Here is a 13,403-nt window from a genome sequence, read left to right as displayed (position 1 = left end):
TAGCACCGCCTTGCTTCTCTGCAAGGCGGGAACGCGAAAAAATATGTATACAGTAGAAAAAAAAAGTCTTACTTATTTGGGGTAGTCAAGAACACCAACTTTGCTCTCTTTTCAAAGTAAGTTGTCTGTATCCCACAGCAGACAGGAGTGGTTTAAAATGGAGAATAACACAGAGAATAAGTCTTCTCCAGTTACTGATGTTGATGTGAAAGCCAAGAAAGAGCTCCCAAAACTCACCCCACTATCATTGGCTAAGGATGCATGCTATGTTGTCAAATCACTTATTGTAAATCCAGATTTTAGTGGAAGAATAATGTTTCCCTTATTGATTGCCGAATCGATTGGTTTGGAGGCCATTATATTGAATGTTCCATATACTGAAATTGATTTTTCAACGTATATGCAACAGATTAGCCTTATTGAAAAAGGTGAGCTTCATTATGAAAAGATTAGTGGTGATACTGGCCCAATAGTGTATCCTGGAGGCTATGTTTGGATTTATTCGTGGCTGAAAACGTTTACTGGAGGTATGGAGCACATTCGGGTTGGGCAGGAAATTTTCAGGTTTCTCTATCTTTTGACTACACTTATAACTTTCATATGTTACTTAATGACCAATACCAAAGTTAAGCCATACATTATATATCTCCTACTTTTATCCAAACGACTTCATTCGATATATGTGTTGAGATTATTTAATGATTGCTTTACGACATTCTTCAGTACATGTGCTATTCTCTCACTAATTGTCGCCACTAGGTTGAAGACCCGGAATCCTAATGCAGCTTCAAAAATGTCATTTGTAATGTGCTTATTGTCGTCTGATTTCCTTGCATTGGCAATTTCGGTCAAAATGAATGCCTTGCTTTACATTCCTGGGTTCTTGGTTATTTCATACTATCTTTGCAATGAGAATCTATTGAAGGTGTTGTTTGTTTGCTTGTTTGGTCTATTTATTTTCATAGGGATGAATGCAACATTCCTCCTTAATAGTGACCCAGATGTTAGAAAGCAATTCATATCTGGGGCATTTAACTTCAGCCGCCAATTCCTATATAAGTGGACGGTGAATTGGAAGTTTTTAAGTGAGGAGGTATTTTCCAGTAGGCAATTCCAAAATATATTACTTGCATGTCACGTCGGACTTCTCTTAGCTTTTCTTTTCTACAAATGGTTGGATCCAAAGACGGTGACTGGAGGTAAGTCTAAGTCAAAGATGTTAAAGGATGGAATACTGAAACCATTTCAAGATACTATTAGTCGCAACAATATTATTTTCTCAGGTCGGTCGACTGCGTTCGTGTTTGACGTTATGGCTATCTCGAATCTAATAGGTGTTCTATGTTCCAGGAGTTTGCACTATCAATTTTTGAGTTGGTATTTCTTCTCACTCCCTTATCTTCTATTCCGGACAGGTCTACCAGATATAATTATTCTTGCACTTTTTATTATTCATGAACTCTCCTGGGATACTTACCCTTCAACACCATTATCATCTGGTGCGCTCGTTACTGTTTTAGTGCTGGTAGTTTTGGGAAATCTTTTCCATAATCAGTATAAGAGAAAGGTGAGTAATGAAAAAAAGCAACAATAATTAGATGTCATTAAAGGTGTTTTGGTATTATTTTACTCCCTCTTTTATATAATGTTAATGAATGATTTACCATTCCCTGGTCTCGTTTTAGTTAAATTACATTTGGCAGGTGTACATTTGTGTCAAAGCCGAACCCATGGATTTCCAAATGCGGAAATGGAGCAAAAAAGTTGTAGGAAGGACTTTAGCGAGGGGGAAAAAAATTTCTACAAAGAATTCTAATTGTGTTGTGTAAGTTAATATTCAAAGTACATCTCCAAATATATTGTTCAAAGAAATACCCTTTTTGTATTTAAAATGGCCAAAGTAAGTTAATTTGGCGCCAGATGTTAGATCTCCGATGGAGATGGCATCCCCAAAAAAAAAAAAAAGTAGGACTCAATATATAAAACAAGCGCCCTGAATTAGAAACGATAACAAGTTGATGGTACAGTTGACTATTCATGAACTGTTCCCGTTCACCCCTGACAACTTCTGAATTATGCCTAAGCAAACAGCTGGGACGATTCAGACATCAAAGCTTTCAATGAACAGCGATTTTAAAGCGTTTAACGAGAGCTCTATCCCTCAAGAAGGAAGAAGTGAAATTCTTGAGAAGGATCCCTTTGCAGGTTACCGTAAAGGAGATCAATGGTCAAGGGAATATGAGATGGATGATGAGGAGGATGAGGTACTGCTAATGGAAGAGAGAAGAATTGGTGCAGCCGAAGTCTCCGATGGTAATGAAGCTGAAAATAGGATGACATCCTCAAATGAAGACAAGAGTGCGGAAGAAGATAGTACTAACAGCAACCAGACGGATGAATACTCGACAATGGGAGAAACACCTCCGACAACAATAACTGGCGTTGATCAAACGTATGCACAATCTGATATGCAACAAGATGGTGAACTTGGCGCTTATGAAGAATTGGCAAACAACAACACCGACGATACAACCGGGGCTGGTATTCGAATAGGGGTGGACAAAGTACAACCAGAACAAGATGAGGAATCAGAGAGTAACGACAGCACAATAATGATGGAAGCGGAGATTGAATGCTGTAGAATCTTGGAGGAGAGAGAACAAAGATTTACATCGATTGGTGAGGAGGGATGTCCTGACATAGAGCTTGGCACTTCTTGTGGCGAGAAGTACACTCTTTTGCGGGACATTCATCAATTAGGTTATCAATATACCTACACCCCATACTTACCATATATGTTCATCTCCCCTACAGAGTCCGAACTCCCTCGTAAGAAGAAGAAAAAGAAGATTGCTACCAGTCTTCCAAACAAAGAGGACTGCATTGAGCCGCCAGATGTGCGAGATCTTATGAGTATTTGTTCTGATGAGTCCTGGGAACTTGCTAGATCCATTTATACAAACGAGGATCACGTCCAGGAACTTTGTACTCGAATCGGAAGCAACTCCGATCCGGAAGATATACCAGCTATGCTGGTGTACAACAGGCCTGTTCCAGAATTCCCTGTGGATAAAGCTGAAGCTGCTCCTCATCAAAGTGGTGATGGTGAGCACACTAAAGCACACAAGAGATTCTCATGGCTGAGATTCTTTCACAAGAATTCTGGACCCGAAATTGCCCCGGCAGTCGATGCACCTAAGGGAATCCACTTCTCACACGAGAAGAGGACATTGAGCTTCAGTGGTAAGGAAGAATGGAAAGAGTTCCAAAGTAATGCTGAAAGAAGTAACAGCAATCCTGAACCATTTGAGCCAGTGCCAATCCCTAGCGCTAAGCCCGCAGATGCACAAGATGATGCAGAGGAAGAAATAAAAGTAGACAATGCATCTGCCACTTCTGGCTCTTGCAAACTGAGAAGCTGCTTCAACAAGCTCCGAGTGATCCTCAAGGTTGGAGAGAAGAGGACAAAAGAGCATAAAAAGAAGCACTTCAAGCGGTTAAGACAACTGATTCATGGCTTTCATTGGTCAGGTAAGCCTAAAGAAGTTGTCCCAGAAGAAGGGCCAAAAGGTCAAAAGGTTCTCCGTAGTTGTCTCAAAGTTAGGACAAATCCTAATATTGAACAAGAGACAACAAGAGCTAACAATTGTGATACCGTCGATGCATATTACAAGTTCCGATTCGAAAATATATATAAGAACGAGCTTGATCGACATGAAGGTTCTATCAGGAAGTATAAAAGACAACAGTTGCTAGAATTTTATGACCAAGTGTGTCAGGAATCTGAGAATTCGGTTCCAAACGGTTGACGCTAACGCATGACTTGGGTGTAATGGCAAGATAACCCTGGTTCCAATAATTGGTCCCGAAACTCTGATGAACGGGATTAAGGGCCTCAAGGGATTGCAGTTTGGAAACAATTGCAAGAGGGAACGTATTTATTCATGGATAAAAAGTACTAAATGGTACGACCAGTGTTTGCTTATTTTAAGCTTTCTAAGGTTCACTGGGGAACAACAAAAAGGAGAAAAGCCAAAAAAAAATTAAAAAAAATTAAAAAAAATTAAAAAAATATATTTTTTCTTTTCATTGTTCTATCTTTATTTATTCTCTATTCTTTATTATTTGTTCTTTGTTCTATAGTTTGAGCCTTTATTTTAATATGAATCTGTGAATCTGCTCAAAAGCATCTTTGCAATTAAAGTAATTGATAAGCTTGAGCGAATTTAACAGCATGCAAAAAGGTTAAATTAGAAAATTCAAGCGAAAATACGGGGGAAAAAGCATGCTTGTAATGTGTTCAGCATAACTGATAAGTTTCGCCCAGCTTTTACTGCCAATATTAATCTGCAACCTTTTTCAATTTCGGATATATTCACCTGTATTCGCCCAATTATTCCCCAAAAGCCGTCTGTGAAGTGGGCAAGAAAAAAAAAAAGTCGATGTTCTAGAAGTTCGCGTACAGATTTTAGCTTTATTAACTAGACATGGGAGAAATGTCAAAGCAAATTTACCATTCTGAAAAAGAACATGATGATTTAGTTGTCCCTGTGTGAGCATACGGTACTGCCTAAATTTTACAATAATCAGCAATGAAAGATTTATGTAGTCATAGGCCGGGAATAGAAAAGCCTGCTTGCCCGCAACGCGGGAAAACTAAATGCTAATGCAGATCATTTCATTTTTGTTATTTAAGAATCGCCATCAGCATGCAGCCTCATCATAATAGCCCGTAATTTTCACGAGTTACATTTTTTTTGGAAAATAGAAGAAAATTCTTGCGGTGGTCATTATTATACTGAGGCTAACGTCAATATATGGGGAGGTACCGCAATATATGAGGAGGTATCACCCATATTCCTGATGGCGGTAACGATGATGGTTGGTTTGATGCTTCTTTGAAGGCAGCCAAAGCATTGTGGCTCGTATAATTTGAGACTAGTCTAGTTCGGGAATCTGAAATGTGGTGAATGGTAATTTTTATAGTTTTTTAAAGAAATAGATTGATTATTGGGATACTGCGGTATTTCACACGCGAAACGCCCACAAAGAAATATCAAGTGGACGGGGAGGAAAGGCGAGAACAGCCAAACCACATTCTTCTTTTTTTACTGCTCATTTATGGTAGTAAAGAAATTTATATCGAATTTTCTTTTCTTTTTGGCCCCTCCCCAATTTCCATTTTAATCGTGACGCTTTTTTCGGCTAAGGGAGCACAAAAAAAAAAAAAAAAAAGAGGTAGGTAGAAATAAATAATTTGGGTCTAAAACTTAATCGAGAAGTTGACCCTAAACCGGCGAATTAATCTCAACGTAATAAACAAAGTCAGGACACGAACAGTATCGACGAACTGCCTTTTGTAATAGCTGCCAGACAATACAGGGACAGCAATAGTGTTTTTTTCAGAGTACCCGGTTGTTATGAAACATGGCACCATTGGGAAGTCAGGATTAATCAGTGGAATAAACATTAAGGTACATAGTGTACAGGAAAACAATACAGATATAAGATCGCAATATCCGATGCAGGCCAACATCCCCCCTCAAGCTTTGCCTCCCGGAATGCAACAGGTGCCCCGGGTGCCACGTGTTCCTCAAGGTGCTCAAGGACCACAGGTTGCACAAAGCGGCACTATTCCCCAAGGTGTCCGAAATATGCAAGCAATGAGCAGTATGCAGGGTCTGAACATGCAGCAGGGCCTTCAACAGAATATTCAACTGCAACAGCAGCGTCATCAAAATCAGCGTCAACAAATACCCGTACAGCATCAGCATCAGCATCAACCACACAAGCAGCAGCAGCAGCAACAACAACAACAACAGCAACAACAAAAAGGCCAGCAGGGAATGTTTAGAGAAATGAACACGGGAATCCCCATGGAGCAGTTTCAGGCCCAGAATGCTCATCAGTCAGCTAGCAAATCACCAATGGTGACGGATTCGTGCGCTGTGAACTCGAAGGAGTTGCTCAACGCGTACATATACGACTACTTGCTGAAGAGTGGGTTTAACAAGTCGGCCATGAAGCTTTTCCAGGAGGCAGGAATTCCAGTCGTGCCTAGTGCCGGGGCAAGTGATGCCGGGGCCAGCAATCCCGTGAAAAAGGAGAATGACGGTTCAAATAAGAGTTCTGACAAGCTACCCCGCGCGAAGATGACCATGGACACCCCCCAGGGCTTTTTATACGAGTGGTGGATGATTTTCTGGGATGTGTTCAATGCCCGAACGGAAAGGGGAGGCTCTACGAACGCACAGAGATACTACCAGTATCTTGACCGCGGCCTACATTGGAACCAGACTGGTCATCCGTCCCAAGGCCGGCCTGGATTCATGCCTGTCACCACTGCTGCCTGGAATATTGGCATTCTGCAAAACAGGAATGCCGCTCACGGCCCTCAGCGGCAGAATGTGCCCCATATGCGGAGAGAAAACGTGGGGATGCCCCAGAATGGTGGCCCACGCATGATGCCGCCCAATGGGCAGGTTTTGACGCCAGAGGCAGCAAATGAGATGCAGAGACCACCGGTTGGAGTTCAGGGAGGAATTCAGCCTGTTCAGCCTGTTCAACACGTTCAATCTGTCCAATCTGTCCAACCCGTCCAGTCTGTTCAACCCATTCAATCCGGAATTCAGCCTGCTGGGACCCCATTCCAGCCTGGAGTGGCATTTGCACAGCCACCCCGCCCCCAGGGCAACTTCAATATAACGCAACAGCAGATGCAGCAACGGATGCAGCAGCAGATGCTGGCGAATGCTCGGCGGCTTGCCAAAAGTAAAGCTTCAGGCACTTCTTCCGGAGACAGGAGGGGTCCTGAGAAGTCCCGACCAAAAAGTAAGGTTAAGGGGAGAGGAAAGGCAAGAAATAATGGAAACGAAGGACGATCGAAGGCCGGAAACTTGAAGAAGCAGGCCAGATCGTCAAACAGGGCGGCACACACCGGCAGTACTGCCAGCAGCAGAAATAGCAGTAATGCAAGCATACGCAGTACCAGTAATACAAATCCCAGCTCCACAAGTGGGAACGTCAGCAGTAATGGTGCTGCTGCCGCGGCTGCTGCTGCCTCTTTATCTTCAAACTTGAAAGCTCTCTCTTCCAATTTGAAAAATGGATCCCAGAAATCGCACAGGCCGCAGAATCTTCACGGTCTACATCGTGTGGGTTCAATGAACGTCGCGGGCCCGATGAGTGCCCCGGCCTCCGGAATATCGCCGCGTGATACATCGAGGATGATGACTGACTTTTCCCCAGTGTCTGGGCAGTTTTCTCAAGGAGATACTGGCGCAAATAATTCGGGAGTTTCTGCCATAAGCTCGCAGCCCGGTAAAGGCCGTTCCAGAAAGCTCTCCAGATCCGTTCCAGCCACTCCTCTTACCTCTGGGGGAAGCTTGAACGCCTCAAATAAGCGTAAAGGTGGTCCTGCTACCATACAGGAGGGACAGGAGTCTCTAAACTTTACCCACCAGAGCAAAAAGCACAAACCGGAGCCAAAAGCCTCGCCTGCTGCCACGGAAAACGATGATTTTAATATAGATTTTGATGCGGGTTCGAACGACATCTTTGACTTCAATACGCTTCTGGGTGCCGACGAGGATCCCACATCCGGGAATTCCGGTTTGAAGGAGGTATTTAACTGGGGGGACTCCATTAGCTCTCACGAGTTATAGTCTCGGTCACCATATCATGCCTTCATTAGTCCATTATTCATTTATAGTATACTTACAGCGCTTCTTTTCTATGTTGCCCATCATCAGTGCGTTTCTGCTTTTATTCTTTTTACAGACTTTCTATTTTCTTGCTGAGTACTTTTTTTTGTCTTTCTTGGCCTCCTTCCATCTCTTTATCTCTCTTCTACAGTACGTAGAAGAAATACTTGGAATACTGCCAGCTGTGAATTGTTTTTTATTTGCTGGTTAAAATACGAGGGTGTGCAATTCTCAGTGGGCCGTAGATCCGGCTATTTCGCATAACAGCTGTATTATTTCATTTACTGTTTTTGTTTTCCTTTCTAATTTAAAGGTCAGGCACCTATTTCATATCACCTTTTTGCTTCATCTTCTCTTTTGTTGTTGTCCTCTTTTTCTTTTTTTCTCATGTACAATTTACCTAGTCTTTTATAATTACTGCATGTAATCGAACATTAGCTACTAATTAAGACAGTGTGCATACTAAAATTATATACTCCCTAGTTCTCATTTCTTCTTTCCGCGAGGTTTCACGTCCTCATCCTTACACGCGTGTATTCTGATCTTATTAGTGTAATTCTGTGTGTGGTATTGATATCCCTTGGACCAATCATAGCTTAATGCGTACGCAAATAAGCCACCGTTGCGGTTGAAGTTCGCCACAGGGATTGTCGCATTTAAAGATGGGAAACTCCGCAGCCTATGTCTGGAATCTTTATCCCAGAAGCAAAATGATCCATCTGAGCCTGCCGTAGCAAAAGTTCCATAAACTGGATGGAAAACAATACTGTTAACTGAGTATATTATAGACTGCTTTGGCGATGTTTTCTGCTGCCGCTGGCATTTGAACGAAAACCCATATTGATTCTGCCGTGTCTTATCAATGTACTGAATACCGCATCGTCCTTCAATAGAGCCAATAGCAAAGCCATCTCCCTTGGGATAGCAGCCAATAGAACGTGTCTGCAGCTTTAATGGGGACATTGTTGATCTAAATATCTTATCCGGGGAGTCCAAATTGATGATCTCCACATGTCTTTGTGCTGTACCCACAACCAACAACTTCTGTGAACTGTCCATTGTATAAACTCTCTCTGGCATGTTTAGCGTGCAGATCGGGTTTGGTTGCCTCATATCCCAATATTTAACTGTCCTATCCCATGATCCACTCACAACGCACTGTGTGTTTTGAGGGCCACATTGAACATATCTCACTGCCTTCACCGTGTCAGTATGCTGTCCAATAGTTTGTGCTTGTTGAGATGCCAAATCAAATAATTTAACTTCTTTATCTGCACCTCCGGAAACTATCTTTGTGCCATCTGTACTGAACCGACAACTTAAAACTGGACCACCACTTGTATACATTGCTCTTCCATTGACAGTAGTCGGTGTAACTACTCCCGTCATGTTGTTCATGACATTTATTTCGTAAATTCGCACTTTACCATCCCAGTTTGCAGTAGCAAGAAACTCGGCAACTGGTGAGAAAGCCAAGTCTGAAATGGAATCATCTCCAACAGCGGGAACTTCGACATCATTCTGAAGATCTTGTAGTGAGCCTAATGAAGTTGATGTTGTTGAGGTCGTATTTCGACCAAAGGTTGATCCGAATGCCATACCAAATTATTTGCTTTCCAGTTGACACCCTTCTTTGAAAATTTTATATCTGGTCTAACTGAACTCTTTGAACCTGTGTTATATTTCTAGTATATGGACGTCTCTTTCCTACTAAAGATTCCTAGTATACGCTCCAAAACAATATATTCACGTGGCAAAGCTTCCCACAATTCAATTAGTCTTACTGTAAACAGTCAACGCTCACCCTTTTCAACTTTGTGCAAGCTTCGGATATTTATACGTACAGAAGTTGAGCAGATGTTCTCGAAAAGCCTCAATGCTCTTCAAAGATACTTTTTTTTTATTACATTAAAGGACGAAAAAAAAAAAATTAGAAAACCTCTCACCCGTCTGCTCTTTTTTTTTCCCGCGCACTTCGAAATCTGAGGCTCGTATACATCCCTACATTACTTATGTCATCTGTGTCACAACCTACAAGAATGTACGCCTACTCAAGTATTCTTAAACAAAACTTTGTAAAACTATAAAAGACAAAAAACTAATCTGGAGTGCCAAATATCATATACACCTTTCTAAGGGGACGAGGAGAAATGTATCCTCTTTATTATTGAAAAATTTTTCACTTGTCACCTCATAATTTCAATAGACGTAAAGCAATGGTCGTATCATTGATCTGAGCATCCTCCTCAGCAATGATCTTGGAAGCATCCGCAACTTCATCATATTTCCGTAATGGATGTCCTGAACACTTCAAGAGCATATCTGAGTGCTTTTCAATAGCATCCTCCAAATCAAGAGTGTCTTTCTTAAGGTTGTATTGAATCAACACATCATCAGTTTGTTTCAATCCAGCCTTCTTTCTCAACTTCTGGATTCTGTTAACAAGCTCTCTGGCAATACCTTCAGCCTGTAACTCAGGATACAAGTTTGTGTCTAGAATAACAAGTATGTCTCCCTGAGAGCGAGCTTCATGGCCTCCAGAAACGGCAGTTTCTGGTAATCCACGTAAAACATGCAAATCGCCCTCAACAAGATCAATGCCAGCAACATTAATTTTACCTTCTTTCAAGTAGTCCTTGACAGATTGTGAGGTCAAGCCTGGAAGTGCATTTTTAACCTTCTTGACATCTCTCTTCAACTTCTTTCCAAGAACAGGCCAGTCAGCAACAGCACGGTACTCAACGCCATATTTATCCTCATCAGATGTAATGATCAATTCACGCACGTTCAATTCACTGATGATGTACTTCTTCAATGATTCAATGTCAGACAAGAATTGTGGGTCGCTGTGAAGAACAACCATTGTCTTCAAAGGAGTTTTCAAAGAAATCATCTTCTTTTCTCTGATGGTTCTTCCTAATTCAATGATGGTTTGCATCCGACCAACTGCCCTCTCAATATCATCGTCAAACAATGATTCATCAACTTGAGGATAGTAAAGGAAGTGGACTGAGCGGTCATCATCACCAAGCTGATAGTTCTTCAAGGTTTCTGGCTTAAATAGAACCTTTAATCTACGGTAAATGTTATCTGACAAAAATGGAGTGAATGGTGCCATTGCCCTCACGAGGGTGAATAATGCTTCTGTCAAAGTGTTTAATGCATGACGAGCATCATCAACACCATTTTCACCCTTTAATCTCTGTCTGTTGAATCTGATGTACCAGTTGGTCAACTGGTCGATTAAATCCAACAATTTCGGCACAACAGTGTACAATCTGTAGCCAGTCATCTCCTGGTGAATGAACTTAATCAAAGACTGAATGGATGCAAGAATCCACTTGTCCATAACGTTCTTAGAACGCAATTCTGGGTCAAACATGAAGTCAATGCCATTTGTCTTCTTGAATAGTGCAATCTGCCCTTCAAGGAATTTGTATGAGTTCCACCATGGAAGAAGAACCTTAGAAACAACTTCCTTAACACCAGACTCCTTGAATTTAAGTGTCTCTGCACGCAAAACGGGAGAGTTGATCAAGTACAATCTAAGGGCATCCGCACCATACTTGTTCAAAATAATGTTTGGATCTGGATAATTTTTTAATCTCTTGGACATCTTCTTACCATCAGCAGCGAGAACAATACCATCAACAATAACGTTCTTGTAAGGAGCAGTACCAAATAGATGAGTACCCAAAACAGTCAAAGTGTAGAACCAGCCTCTGGTCTGGTCCAAACCTTCGGAAATAAAGTCAGCTGGGAATGAGTCGCGGAAGTTCTCCTTGTTTTCAAAGGGATAGTGCTTCGAGGCATATGGCATAGAACCTGATTCGAACCAACAGTCAAACACCTCTTCAATTCTGTGCAACTGTCCCTTGCCCTGCTTTGATGGGATGGTAATGTTATCAATCTTGTCTCTGTGAATATCCGAAATGTTTTTCACGCCGGATAACTCTTCAAGCTCGCCAATGGATCCAACACAGACAATTTCCTTGAAATCGTCAGACACCCATAATGGAATAGGCGTACCCCAATAACGGTTACGAGAAACATTCCAATCACGTGCATTGGCAATCCAGTTACCGAAACGCTTCTCCTTGATGGTACTTGGCACCCACTGGGTCTTTGCAATGTTATCGAGCATCTGAGGAACAATGTTCTGAACACGAACAAACCAGGCAGGAACTGTACGGTACAACAATGGAGTGTCAGATCTCCAGCAGAATGGATAACTATGGTTAATCTGAGTAGCTCTCAAAATTCTGCCATCATTCGTCAACCGTTTAATGATCAATTTGTCAGCATCCTTAACGTAAACACCCTCGAAATCAGAGACATCAGCAGTAAACTTACCGTCATCATCAACCGGGTTTGGGGGATGAACCTCGCCAGAAATAATGTTACTCTTGGTACATGCGTTGAAATCCTCTTCACCAAATGCAGGAGCCTCGTGAACAATACCGGTACCGGATTCGTCAGAAACGTAATCAGCACCAATAACATGAAAAGCTCTATCCTTGAACTGGTCGTAGAAATAGTTGAATAATGGTTTGTACTTCAATCCAACTAATTCAGAACCCTTGATTGTTCCAGTAACCTTGTAATGTGCTTTCTTTGGTTTCTTGTATAGGGCACCAACAAGTTTTTCCAATAAAATGTACGTCTTTTTAGCATCCTCATCATAAATCTTCGTGTAAACGAATTCAGGATTAACTGCAAGTGCCAAATTCGAAGGCAAGGTCCAGGGAGTAGTGGTCCACGCAACAAGAACAGTGTCTGGGTCATCCAATAAGGGAAAGCCGATGGTAATAGCAGGGTCGTTAACCATTTTATAGTTCAACTGAGCCTCAAAGTTAGATAATGCGGTAGTGACACCAGTGGAGTATGGCATCACTCTAACGCCACGATAAACTTGTCCCTTCTCGTACAATTTCTTGAATGCCCACCACTCGGATTCCATAAATGTTGGATATAACGTCTTGTAATCGTTATCAAAGTCGATCCAACGACCAAGACGTCCAATGGTCTTTCTCCATTCTCCAGAATATCTCATAACAATACTTCTACACTCGGCATTGTATTTATCAATACCCATATCCATGACATCCTGCTTGCAAGTAATGCCAAGTTTCTTGTCAATAATATGTTCGACTGGAACACCGTGAGTATCCCATCCGAACCTTCTTTCAACATAATGGCCATTCATTGTCTCATATCTTGGAACAATATCTTTAATAGAGGATTGCAAGATATGACCATAGTGAGGAGTACCTGTTGCAAAAGGTGGGCCATCATAGAAAGCGTATGGTTTCATTCCTTTCGTAAGCTCCAGCGATCTGTGGAAAGCATCGATTTCGTTCCAAAAGTTGATGATATTTTCTTCCTGTTTAGGGAAAGAAAAGCCATGACCTTCAGAAGGTTTTGGGTCTTCCTTGTTAGTCACTTTTTCTGCCATATTTAGTAATCTAAATTTGTTCAAATTTTATGGCTTTAAAGAATTCGTTCATTCAATAAGTTGAAACTAAAAGGGATGATTAAATTTATCAATTTGTAGATATTTCTTCGAACTTTTTATTTTTGTATTCTTCTCACTCTGAAAGTAGTGGAACTTTTTTCACCTTTGCGAAATTTTTCAGTACACTAAAAAAAATTGGAAACAATGACTAATTGGTGTGCCCCTTCCCGATAAAATCTTGAGAT

General features: G+C 41.4%; 5 protein-coding genes across 5 annotated transcripts; 3 read left to right on the top strand and 2 right to left on the bottom strand.

The window, feature by feature from the left end:
• Positions 1-157: 157 nt before the first annotated feature.
• On the top strand, positions 158-1,594 carry BRETT_003635 (uncharacterized protein; the record flags this gene model as incomplete). The annotated part of the gene is made up of 1 exon (XM_041282140.1): positions 158-1,594. One exon carries the CDS (start codon positions 158-160, stop codon positions 1,592-1,594), a length of 1,437 nt encoding a protein of 478 aa, XP_041135979.1.
• Positions 1,595-2,075: 481 nt separating this feature from the next.
• Positions 2,076-3,809, top strand: BRETT_003634 (uncharacterized protein; the record flags this gene model as incomplete). Its single annotated transcript, XM_041282139.1, has 1 exon — positions 2,076-3,809. The coding sequence occupies one exon, from the start codon at positions 2,076-2,078 to the stop codon at positions 3,807-3,809; it is 1,734 nt and encodes a 577-aa protein (XP_041135978.1).
• Positions 3,810-5,420: 1,611 nt separating this feature from the next.
• BRETT_003633 (uncharacterized protein) lies at positions 5,421-7,664 on the top strand (the record flags this gene model as incomplete). Its single annotated transcript, XM_041282138.1, has 1 exon — positions 5,421-7,664. The coding sequence occupies one exon, from the start codon at positions 5,421-5,423 to the stop codon at positions 7,662-7,664; it is 2,244 nt and encodes a 747-aa protein (XP_041135977.1).
• Positions 7,665-8,189: 525 nt separating this feature from the next.
• On the bottom strand, positions 8,190-9,302 carry BRETT_003632 (uncharacterized protein; the record flags this gene model as incomplete). The annotated part of the gene is made up of 1 exon (XM_041282137.1): positions 8,190-9,302. The coding sequence occupies one exon, from the start codon at positions 9,300-9,302 to the stop codon at positions 8,190-8,192; it is 1,113 nt and encodes a 370-aa protein (XP_041135976.1).
• A 592-nt stretch (positions 9,303-9,894) lies between these two features.
• ILS1 (isoleucine--tRNA ligase) lies at positions 9,895-13,158 on the bottom strand (the record flags this gene model as incomplete). Its single annotated transcript, XM_041282136.1, has 1 exon — positions 9,895-13,158. The coding sequence occupies one exon, from the start codon at positions 13,156-13,158 to the stop codon at positions 9,895-9,897; it is 3,264 nt and encodes a 1,087-aa protein (XP_041135975.1).
• Positions 13,159-13,403: the final 245 nt, after the last annotated feature.

This window comes from Brettanomyces bruxellensis, chromosome 6 (genome assembly GCF_011074885.1).
Source record: "Brettanomyces bruxellensis chromosome 6, complete sequence".
Taxonomy (NCBI): domain Eukaryota; kingdom Fungi; phylum Ascomycota; class Pichiomycetes; order Pichiales; family Pichiaceae; genus Brettanomyces; species Brettanomyces bruxellensis.
This window is presented reverse-complemented; position numbering and strand designations above follow the sequence as displayed.